Source organism: Onychomys torridus, chromosome 22, assembly GCF_903995425.1.
Source record: "Onychomys torridus chromosome 22, mOncTor1.1, whole genome shotgun sequence".
NCBI lineage: Eukaryota > Metazoa > Chordata > Mammalia > Rodentia > Cricetidae > Onychomys > Onychomys torridus.
The window spans coordinates 3,244,456-3,256,534 of record NC_050464.1 but is presented as its reverse complement, the minus strand read 5'-3'; the positions used below and the strand labels follow the sequence as shown (position 1 = coordinate 3,256,534).

Below are 12,079 nucleotides of genomic sequence, written 5' to 3'. Positions count from 1 at the left end.
CAGAGAGAAACCTAATGATTAATGCACAACTTGTCACTACGTCTTAAACTCTTCGTTTCTCCAGGGAGTAGCGTGTCCCCAACATTTTAGTAGCTGCTGTTCATTGTCCTCTTCTCCACCCTGTGTGGTAAACATGGGTGATATCAGCACCTGCGTTTATAAAAAGGTTGGGTGGTGACTCAGCCCCTGGCATGTTGAAGAAATGAGTGGCACCAGCTGTGGGCAACTGTGTTCTGTCCCATGGCTGATTCACTGCAGGCAGAGAAAACTTGGGGCTCCAACCCCTCATCACCTCTTCTGAACCAAGGAGCCTTGACGATCCCAGCTCACCTGTGTGGGAGACTTGTATCGGGTTAAATAGGAACCCAGGTATCGGATGGAACCCTCCCAATGGTTGAAGGTCATTCTCAAAGCAGCTGCTGCATTAGTGAATGGTACCAATGAACAACTGTGGTCTTCTGACTCTCTGAGCTCTCATGCATGCTGATCAGGTCCAGAGCCTGTCCACTCTGGGGTCTGCATCAACTGTGCATGTGTCCACATACCTGTTTACACTATATTTCTAGACTGGTGGTGAGCTTAACTCAGCGAAACGAGGGAGCTCCTTTGATCAGGGGCTGCCAGGCTACAACGGTCATTTCCAATCCTCCTCATGGCAGCCGTATATCTGCCCAGCTCTGTGGAGCTGGCAGATGGAAGATGCAGCTGAACGACAGATCCCTGGGATGTGGGGTCACAGACTCTTCAAATCCTAGAATACTGAGCCACAAGGGGACAGATATGACTCTCTGCAAGTGTTTCATAACCAAACAGGGCGAGAGGAAGTTTGCTCCACAGGACGTCTCCCCAGACCCCACAATGGAAAGGTTTTTTGAAAATTGCTGATGCCGCTGCATGCCTTTAAAGGCTATGAACATAGCACCCAATGTCATCAACTAGATGGCACTAGGGAGCTGCAGGAATTAGGGCCCACATTGCATTTAGACCAATCCAAGCTGGCCAGAAGTGGTAGCCTTTTGTGGGGCATCGGGTTGGGGGGTGGGAGGGAGGACACAGATTTGAGACAGGGTTTCTCTGTATGGCCCTGGCTGTCCTAGAACTCTCTTTAGAAATCAGGTTGTCCTGGAACTCACAGAAATCCACCTGCCTTTGCCTCCCAGGTGCTGGGATTAAAGGCATACACACACTGTCACACCTGGCCGACAGCTTTCTTAATGAACTTCAGGACCAAGACATACCTGTGCCTATTTCTTGGTTCCAGGACGAATGGGGTATTTATTCTCTGGGTGACTTTGTGAGATGGGACTGGACTGATTCTTGCTCCCCTGTAAGCTGTATCTAATAGAAACTGCACAACATAGAGGTGTCCCGTATTCCCCAACACTGGCCACCATTGTTTTCACACTGCCCAAGCTCAGGGGTCTGCTGCTCGATGAAGGGGCACTGGCCCACTCAAGCATGGCTCTGGCAGGCCTTGACCTTCTCCCTAATTCCCTCCGCCTTGCTAAAAACCATTTGATTACATTCCTGAAGCTAGCCACCAAGGTCTGTTCCCTTATGTGGCCAATCCCTCCTCGTGAGGCTGACGACCAAGGCCCAGCTATCAGAGTACTGAAATCCATCAATCAAAAGGCCCCCCTGGCTCACCTATTTAACATGTCCAATTAAAATGACACACCTCATCTTAACATACCAGTTTCCCATTTTACCTTTACAAACTGGCATTTGCCTATGGGCCACAGCTGTCTCCCCTCGACCCAGAGGCAGTCCTTTGTCCCTCAGGGACAAATACCCCTTCCCCCTCTCCCTCTGGGACAAATCACTCTCCTTTGTGCTGAGGACTTGGTCTTAGGGGTCCTGAGCTGATACTTTTACTTTCAGTCAAGGGCCATCAGATGTGTAGTGCGCATCCTTATAGATTCCTGACACTTAGTTCTGGTGCCTGGTGCCAGAATTACACCCCTGGGTGTCTGCCACCACCACCATCAATTGGGAAAACACAAAGGTTCAAGCTTAGCTTCTGCCTCATTCCAGCCTATGTTCTACATGTAAGCCTGGAAGCCAACTGGCTGAACTTGCCTCCTGTGCAATAAATGAATGCGTGGTAAGTGTGCCCTTCCCTAGAGTGCTGGGGAGTGAGACAGCAATCGTCCTCAGATGAGTTACAATCTTATCCCCAGCCTGTGCTCTGCACAAAACCTGTTTCCTCTAAGGTGGTGTGTGAGGCAGCCAGGGCAAGCCTCTGGTATCTGTAGACTGAGGGTTTTTTGCTGAGACTTAAGATGGATGGCTGGTAACGGCAGGAGCCCTACATCCAGGTGAGTCTGGAGGGGTGAGGTAGAGAGACAGCAAAGTCTAAAGCCTTCCCCAAATGGCTTCTAGAAAAATCGAGGCCATAAAGCCACCAGCTGTGGGCGACGCAGCAGAAAGACTCTGTAGGTGCTAAGCCCTTGACTCTTCAGACAGCAACCCGCTCGGGAGCCAAGAGCTGCTAGCACACCTGAGGTCACCCGGTGTGTGTGGAAGCCAGACAGGATTTCTTAGCATCTGCAGAAGCATGAGATAACATACCACAAAATAGCTTTGACTTTATGACACAGATTTATGGGAGGGGGGTTGCCAGTGTACAATGTATTCAGCAACAAGGGGAAACATAAGTTTCACATTTTTAAGAAAAGGTGGTGGATGACACCTGCACTTGGCCTTAAAATAAAATATAATTAAACCACGGGAATCCGGCAGAGACCAGCTTGATCTACAGTTAGCATCAGTCTTAACCTAATGTCACCATTATAAGAAACTGCAAGACTATTAGAAAAATAGAACCTCAAACAAGCAAAAAATATATACAATTTACATAATGAAAAAACCACACATAACTCTTTTAATAATGGCTCCATGTCCAGTAGAAGGAAAAAAAATTGTCCCGGAGAAACCACGACTATTCAGGTTTGATAATAAACCAACCCTCATCAGTATGATGACCCTTTGTGATCCTTAACCCATCGAGGCTGCAAGGCACAAATGAAGCAGGAAATATCTTAAATACATACATATATATATTATAATTTCTCAAATGGGAAAATAAGTCCCAAACTCAAAAAGCTTGACAAGGAACACAAAGGCAACCCTTGTCAATAAATTAGTCCATATACGTCTTCCTAAACCTTGCTTCCTGGCCCTGCTGGACATTCCAGCGCCCTGAGAATATGTCTGGATTTGATCTTTCCTCTCCCCTGGGCTTTTTCATTAGCCATTCAGTACACGTAACAGAATGGTCCAGGAGGGCTCCTTGGTCACTATGTCCCAAGACCCTTGGCCACACCACATTCCCCAGCTCAATGGAGCAGTGGGCACAAAAAGATTGGATTAGAGTGAGGGAGGTGAACCCCAGCTGGTAGGGGTTTTTTTTTTTTGCTTTAAAAAAAAAATCCATCACGACCAAACTGGTCTCAGGAGTGTAGCAAGTTGCCCCCGCACCACTGTGTCAATAAAGCATTTCATGGCCCCAAACAAGCCTAACAAAATGGACAGCGTGCTCTCCTCCAAGGAGCTTTAGGTAGTCTTCTCATTATGATAGCAAACATAAGGTTTGCGTTACGTAAAATAACTGTACATAACATACATTCAGTTCTGAATTTGAATTCTGCAACAGTCCCATGCATCATGTATCCTCTGTCCAGCGATTCCCTTCAGAAGGAGCTCAACCAGACGTGGACTCAAACTTCCTTTCCCACTACCCACCAATACCCCCAAGGGATGGCACCCTGGCACTTAGATTCCCCTCTAAGATTCCTCAGTGCTTGGGTGCCAACAGTTAGCTCTTATTAGAAAGATGTAAAAGTATCTGTGGAGACATGGGACATTCAAGTCAGAAAGGATAGGCCCTGGTGAGAGCCGGGCATGTTTGCATTGGTAGGTAGGTACACAGGCCAGCAGTGTCTGCCCATGCTTATCCCAGGAATCCGGTTTCTCACACTGCTGTTTCCAAGCTTCATCCAGTGTTCGATGAGTTCCTCCCTGGAGGGCATGTAAACCCTAGCCAATTCAGAATGTCTGCCTGGGGTCAGGGGCAAGGCACAAACATGCCCACAGATTTTTCTCAGCCCTATGCATGAAAAGCAGCAGGCAACAGACAGGGTGGTGGGTATGCACACATTGGTTGAGCCACTAAGGGCAGGTGGATGGCACATGGTGTCCAAACCACCTCATCAGCACAGGGGACAGGATAGCTGTCAGATGGAGATGTGAGATGATGGGGCCACTGCCACTATAAAGCCAAACTGTGAGCAACCAGAACAGCACAGACCCAGCAATCTCCTGAGAACTGCCCGGGGCAGGACTCCACTTTTTCCGTGTTTGCAAAGTAAACCCACAAATGCCTGGCTGTACAGTGTGGGCAGGGATGGGGTATGGGCATGGGTGTGTACACATGCTTGCATGCATATACATGGGGGCCCAGTGTCTCTATAAACAGCATCCCCCTCCCCCACCAGGGCCACCTTCTGGAAGGAGGAGACATCTTGTACCCTACTCCTAAACAGAGCTCCCTGGGTATTGGCTTCTTCATGAACTTCGACCCAGACACAGGAAGGGCACAAACTCATGGAAAAATGGGTCTTTCCCATGTGAATACTCTAGTCGGAGATAAACGAGGCATGGAATGTGTCTTTAGAATGTCCAAGTCCCAACTAGGTAGGAAATACTGGCCAAGCTGGGCAACAGAATGAGACCCTTCTGTGGGTAGGAGGCTAAGAGATGGGACACTGTCAGGTTTTGATTTTTGTTAGTGTGTGTTGTTTTGGTTTTTGGCTTGTGTATTTCAGGGGAAAGGAACTGCCATGGGACAAAACTAGGAGCCACTCTGTGTCACTGCCCCCGCAAACTCCCCTGGCAACTGTCCACTCTTAGTAAAAGCACAGTGGCCAGTCAACTTATGCAAGTCACCCTTGCGCTTCCATTCCTGACTCGGAAGTGGGGACAAGGTGCCCCCTACAGCCAGGGCCTGGGTGTTTTTCTGTGTCACACAGTGAGACACGGAGGTTCAGAGTCCTCAGGAGAGATGGTGGTGGGTCAAACCCCAATACGCCTTCCTGCCAGGTGGACTAAGGGCCGCTGGCTGAACTGTCAACTGTAAACACACTGTTAGGCTTAGACAGAGGGGTTTCATCCAGAAAGCAGAAACAGCAAAGGAGTGGTGGCTCATACCTAGAATCTAGTACTCAGGAGGCTGAGGCAGAGGCTAGCCTGGGCTATAATACCAAAGTCCAGGCCAGCTACAGAGTGAAACCTTATCCCAAAAAAGAAAACAAAGAAAGAAAATAAAGTTAAAAAAATTCTCCCAATACCTCACTGGGCATTCCCTTCACCTTTGTCTATGCAAAAAAATAACAAGGAAAAAAATCAGACAAATATTTAACAGGCTCTAAGAAGATAACAGATAATCAAGACCTGCACAAAATAAGTTAATAGTTATCAAAATATTTTACAGCACCAATCTACATAAATTTAAATACCTTTCTTTGGAAACTCAACCTTTAGGGTCTTACAATACTCCCTTTGGAATATTCTCAGACGGCCTGTGAGGCAAAGCACCTAGAAAGTGGTCAGGACCTGGCACAGAGGCCTGGATTGCCCGCCCAGATGCCCTCTACTAGCTGACCTAGCCTTCAGGCTGTTTCACTGATTCTCTAATTTTCTGTAGTTCTGGGGATGGAACCTGATGCCCCGAATATGCTAGTCAAGCCCCCTTGCTACATGCTATCTTGTATTTTCAAGAACCTTCTAGAACAGCGGGAAAGACCGTGCCATCAGTTACCCAGCCTGTTTCCACCAGACTGTGTCAAGGGCCAGACAGGAAAGAAAGCTAGGTCAAAACATTGTCATCTCCATTAGTCTAAGACACTGGCCTTCCCCACCCCAACATCAGGGGAGGGGGCTGGCTCTGAATGGTTCTAGAATGAGAATTCACCAGCAATCTCATCATCCTTGGTTTGTCTACACAGAGTAAGGACAAGAATGTAGGCCCTAATGCCCCACCCAGAGAGCGGAGGGGCACGGGCAAGGGGAAATGCAGGCATACACAGGGAGCATATGGAAAGCTCACCACCAGCAGGCAAAGGCACCACAGCACTAGAAAGACAGACTACAAGAACAGCAGTAGGAAACTAAGCCATGTCATGTGCAGACCTCACACAGTGAGCCACAAAGCTGATGGCACTCCGCAATTATTTGGCTTTTTTCCAAGGTAACATTAAGCCCCAACTTAATCTGGTGGAGTGATTCACAGCAAGCAATGGGAGGGCTCCACAGCACTCCTCATATGTAAGAGGCCACACGGATCACATCAGTGGCCAGAAAAGCATCCCAGCCCCACACTGAGCCAACACCTGTCTGAAGAACCTTAGAAGACCCAAGAGCCTGACTCAATCCTAATAATACGACCTCAAGTTCCATGACTCAGGACTGTGAGGGCAGATGCCAAGAGCAGCAGAAGCCCATGCAGGCCTGCCTGGAAGGGACTAGAAATGTCCCCTGGTCCGTGCGAGCAGAGTTGGCCTTCCAACCTTGACACCACTGATCCCTCTAGGGACCTCCCATCTTCTGTACTCAAGATGACTGGCCGATGCCATGCTGGGGTCGGTCACAGTGTCACAGAGGCTGGGAAAGGGTGTGTGGACCCCAGGCCGGAAGTAGTAAGCTGAGACCAGTTTCTCCTCTTTAGGTATTCTGCAGTTGATCGGTAGTTGGGCAGCACTGCTGGGGACATGCCGTCTCATAGGGCTAGTCTTGCATCTTGTGTCAGGAGGCTGTCCTGACTGGGCTGACAAGGTAGATGCTCGCTAAGGATCTGGAGTGTGTACGTCAGCAATACCAGGGTGGTACCGGGAAGGGAGGCCTGCTTCCCAAGTAAGGGGAGAAGGGGGCCTTCCTTCTGCGGGGGCTGCAGTAGCAAAGGGCCCAGCTTGCAGAGGGAAATGAGACCAAGGAGCTGTCCAGAATTGACCAGGACCTCAAGAGCTGGCTGCAGGGCTGTCTGGCCAGGCTATGTCAGCTGTGGCTGAGGCTGCAGTCAAGCTCACAGCACCTTTGGTGACATCAGGGATGTGAGCGGATCCTGTGGCATGGGTGGAGAGAGTGTGAAGGTCCCAGGCCTCTGTGGGCACCCCTCAACCGCTGCCCCTTTGGTGGGTGAGGCTTCACGTCATTTGCACTGGTCCAAGTTGCTGTCAGGAGTCCTTGCCTGGCCAGCAGCCAGGGCTGCCTCCTCACTGTGCCACAGCCCGTAACCGAAGTAGATGATGAAGCCTACAGGCAGAGAGGGGAAGAGGGGTGTGAAGAAAGTGGGTGGAGCTGCCAGGCCTGACTGGCTTAGGAGTCACAGGGGCTTCCCAGGTAGACTCCAACACCAGGAGAGGAAACACAGGGCCCCAGGGAGGAGGTCAGTCGAAGTCATTGTCCTGCTTCCACTATGACAAAGTTAAGTGGGTGGTCCACCCTGGCCTCCCCGAGCAGTAAGATGTTGGGCTGTTGTCTGCCATTAGGTGGCCTCAGAGTGCCAGAGAGACACTGTTCCTTCTTCTATCAGGTACTCTGCCTAGACTGGCCCACTGGCTCTGGTTTTTCTAATGCCAGTCCAATGACTGGCAATGACAGTCAACACCAGGACACGCAGTGAGCACAGGAGGCATAGCATTGACCCGGCATCCAGGACTCCCCACTTCTGCACACCCACAAGGGACTGCGACCACGTGGCTCAGGGCCACCTGTGCAACCTACATAGGAATGCAATCCCAAAGGGCTCAGGTGCCTGGAGTCCAGGAATGACCTCACATCTACAACACAGGCACCTCCGTAGGGATGTCGGGAATAGTCATCCCCCACACCTCTGCCACCACGAAACAGGTCATAGCGGGCTGTGGGTAGCTCTCTAGATTTTAAAGCAAATGAGGACCTTTTCCTGGAATGTATGAAGAAAAGGTGTAAGGTGCTACTCATGAGCTTCTCCTCAGGGCCCCAGGGTTGGAAGGCATGGTAAGTTGTGTGGCCCCAGGATACACATCAAGGCTAGTCCCCCAGGCCATCAGCACCACAACCAGGCACTGAATGAAAAGGACTAAAACCAGCTCCAAGGTTAGATGCCTGAGATGGGGGAATGGAGGGGAGGGCACATACCATCAGCCCTTGTGAAGGCTGGCCAGCACTCAAGCAGGCAACCCCCGACTAAACTGTACCCAGCCCCCAAGTTGTGACAAACCCTGGTTGTCTTCTGTCAAGAAGAAGAGACCTGTCATCCTATCAAGAGCCTCCCACTGGGCAACATGCCCCACCACATGCTGCCCTGCTGGCAGAGGTACTCTGTGTGAGGTACTCATGCAGAAGTACTACTGTATGAGCCTAGAGCCCATACAGGCCATGGTAGACTCCAAGAGAAGTGGGACACCAATGTGTGCCACTCAGCAAAACCCATGACCTCACATACCTATCAGCATCCACACTGCAAATCGGACCCATGTGCCCTGATCCAGCTGCATCATGAGATAGACGTTCACAAAGATGCTCAAGACAGGAAGTATGGGGACAAAGGGTACCTGCAGAGACACGAGGCGGTATCAGATCTGATGAGGCAGCAAACCCAACAGCCCACTCCAAACAGAATCGCCCACACATTCCTCGTCAGAGACTAGAAGAGGAACGTCCATTTTATCCCCAAGGCTAAACTGTGTTATTATTATTTGAAAACTGCAGATGCCTTGGTCACTTCCAATGCCAAGCAATGCATGACATCAGAACATTTAATAAGAGGCCCTTGGAGACAAGGTGTGCCCCACTGAGGACCAGGGAGACAGAGGGGCTCCTGTTTCTAGAGACAGGCTCTGACTTAGCAAGACACTCTGTGCTCCGAGGGTCCCTGAGCTTAGTTGGCAAGGGCTGCCTCCCTAAATTCCGAGCCACAAAGGCTTGATTTCCCTGCAGAAAAACAGTGTCTGTGACCCATCAGTGTATTCCCTCAGGCCTGCCAAGCCGCTCACCTTAAATGAGAGCTTGGTCTTGCTCTCAGGCTGCCTCCAGATGATGCCTGTCACCAGCATGCAGAGGAGGACTGACCCTGTCATGAGGAAGACTGCCCACAGCGTCCCTTCAGCCAGAGGCTCTCTTGCAAGCACAGCCACAATGCACACGATGATGATAAGAACGGCTAAGAGAGAGAAAAAGAAGAGCGGGAGAACCCCCATATGTATCATGAATCTCTCCAAATCTTCCAGAAGGAGACGGTCTGTGTCATGAATTAAATGAGGATGAAAAGCTGGTGCCACTCGCCTCTTCCACCTGCTCCCACTTCCCAACCCTACCCTCATCCCTGTGGACCAGAAGCCACACAACACCAAGACGCCAGACTTCCAACCCCTTCCCAGGAAAAGGGGAGCTCTTACCTAGGAGGCTGGCTGACACATTCACAATCAGCCCTGAGAATTTGGATGGCTCCATATTCTTGGGTGAGAGTACAGTTTTCAGAGAAAACTTCTCGGCTACCGGCAAAAATCCTGTCTGGGAATCACTGGCACTGACCAGCTCGTTCTGGTCTACCTGATCTAACTCATCGGTGGTTCTGGCCATCTGGTATACCAGGTTAGGTTGTTCTGGCTGGTACCTGTAAAGATATGCCCACAGCATAAATGCTGTTATCCACTTTTATTTCCATACCCAGCCCCATATGGACGCTCACCACCTCCTCAAGCACCAGCACACATGTAGTGAACACACGTGTCCATGCAGGCAAAATCCTCATACACATAAAATAATAAAACTAAGTCTAAATAAAATTGCAGGTAGATCTCTGTGAGTTCAAGGCCAGCCGGGTCTATAGAGCGAGGATTACACAGAGAAACCCTGTCTCAAAAAGCCAAAAGAAAAAGAAAAAAAGAAAAGACACACATGTCTTTAAGCATATGTCTTTAATTCCAGCACTCAGGAAGCAGAGGCAGGCAGGACTCTGTGAGTTCAAGGCCAGCCTGGTTTACAAGTGAGTTCCAGGACAGCCAGGATTACACAGAGAAATCCTGACCACCCCCTAAAAATGAAAGGACACACATACCAGTTTAACTTCTCAATGAGCCTTCAAAGATAAGGTGCCTGGGGCATAAGTAGGTAGAATGTCATAGTCTCTAGCAATACAAGAGCAAAGGACAGATCAAGTTCTTCCTACTTTGGGCCAACACTCAACCTTAGTGTCCTCACTTTGGAAGGAACAATGGGGGACCACTGGGAAGTGGTCCAGTTCTCTTGATCAAGGAAGTGGCTATGGCTCTTGGCTGTGACAAGGCTCAGGCACTTCTCACCAAACCAGTGTTGTCCAGAGCACAAATTGAGGACAAAGATAAGCAGTAACAGTTCCACTTTCTGCAGGAAGCTGGAGAATCCTTGACTCCAGGCTCGTCTGCATGACCTAACTGGATAAAGCTATTCTAAAACTACAAGTGCCTTGGAGTAACTAGAGAGCCAGGCAAAACTGTGGCTCTGAGAACTGAGCCTGTGGCATGAGTTCTAAGACATGAGCTGCCTGCAGATGATGCATGTGTTTACATGAGAGCGGTTCCTTGCCTTCCCAACCAGACAAGTTCTCACCAGCTTTTGAAAGCAGAGTGCCTTTTGAATTGTTTTGCAGAGAACCAATTCCAAGCACAAGAGTGTGCAGCAAGAGAGCTAGCTGTTCCTCCCACAGACTCACCTATGCATGGTAATTTGGCCAATAAGAAAGAAGGTGGAGCTCAAAGAACACGTTAGTGTTGAGCTTCTAGAATTGAACAGGGGTCCATGAACTTGTCTGCAAAGTCACTAATAGGGACCAGCCCAAGCTGTATGGAAATTGGGTGCTGGAAAAATGAAGCTATTTGCCTTCTAAGAAGAAATACTTAAAAAGAAGGAAACCCTGGCTGGGTAACAAACAATAGTCATTGTGAATACATGTTCTCATGACAAACGCCACCTCTGGCCACCCTTAGAGCAAATTTCTGTTCCTCCACGTCCAAACAAAGATGGAGGCCAGGAGTGTGCTTTGGGAAGCTCTGGGTGGGCGAGACACCACGGTGCCAAGATTCTGGCTCTGAAGCCAGTTTCGTGCTCTTACCCTCAAAAGATAATCAGAATCAGTGTCCCTGCAAACTACACCACACCATGTGGTGGGGTTCACTCCCAAGCCACAGAACAAGCAGGCTGCAGAAGCATCATACCGACTTGCTTTCACAGACCGTAGATTCTGCTGATGCACTCTGGTGCTAGCCCCGGGATCACCTATCCCAGCAATTGGGCCAACTGAAGTCACTGCCCTAAGCCTTCTAAATTTCAGATCCCTGAATCAGACCACTGCTGGTGCTGAAGACTTGTCTTTAACCTTGTAACATTTAGCTAGAGAAATAGAGGAACCAGCTCATGTGCAGGGGAGGGGGCGGGGCAGGGCACTGACCACATTCCACCTTCTACTCAGCAGTCCCCAGCTGAGCTAATGTTGCCTGGAAATTACACCTTACAAACGTATAAGCCATTTGTCAGAACTCTTCATACAGTCACAATGGGGCTGTTTGATCTTCGTCATGGAACCCAGGAAAGCCATACATACCTTAAGACCAACACACAGGCAGCCACCAAAGAGTAGGCCAGGAGAGTGCCAATGGACATGAGGTCTACCAGGTCCTTCAATTCAAAGAGGAAGGCCATCACAGCTGGGGAGAAGACAGACATCAGGGTTGCCAGAGGCCTCTGCCCTCTCCTATAGTTAGGACTACCACTCATCTGTAATCTGGGGTACTCCCAGCCCCACCCTCACTCAGCCTGTCCATGAGAGAGACTTTGCTCAGTTGAAGACAGGCTCAAGGTTGAAAGAGTTCTCAAGAAATAGTAGAAGTAATTAACACTAAAATGTGCATAGAGAGTACTTTATTTTATTATTATTACTATAATCTTCCAAGCCAACCCAGCTAAGATTATATAGCTAGTGAATGGAAGAACCAGGATCGCATCGGATTCTTGTAAGTCTGACCCCACTATGACTTCTGCCACATGATGGTGACTCATGGACAGC

General features: G+C 49.4%; 1 protein-coding gene across 1 annotated transcript in view; it reads right to left on the bottom strand.

Moving 5' to 3' along the window:
* Window positions 1-5,289: 5,289 nt before the first annotated feature.
* Slc7a1 (solute carrier family 7 member 1) overlaps window positions 5,290-12,079 on the bottom strand; it is a 60,029-nt gene continuing 53,239 nt past the window's right edge. Inside the window, exons 9-13 of the mRNA XM_036172378.1 lie at window positions 11,618-11,720; window positions 9,435-9,652; window positions 9,033-9,199; window positions 8,483-8,591; window positions 5,290-7,308 (exon numbers count right to left, since the gene is read on the bottom strand). Coding sequence (XP_036028271.1) covers window positions 7,205-7,308; window positions 8,483-8,591; window positions 9,033-9,199; window positions 9,435-9,652; window positions 11,618-11,720 — 701 coding nt within the window. The 3' untranslated portion in view covers window positions 5,290-7,204. The remainder of the gene's footprint in view (window positions 7,309-8,482; window positions 8,592-9,032; window positions 9,200-9,434; window positions 9,653-11,617; window positions 11,721-12,079) is intronic.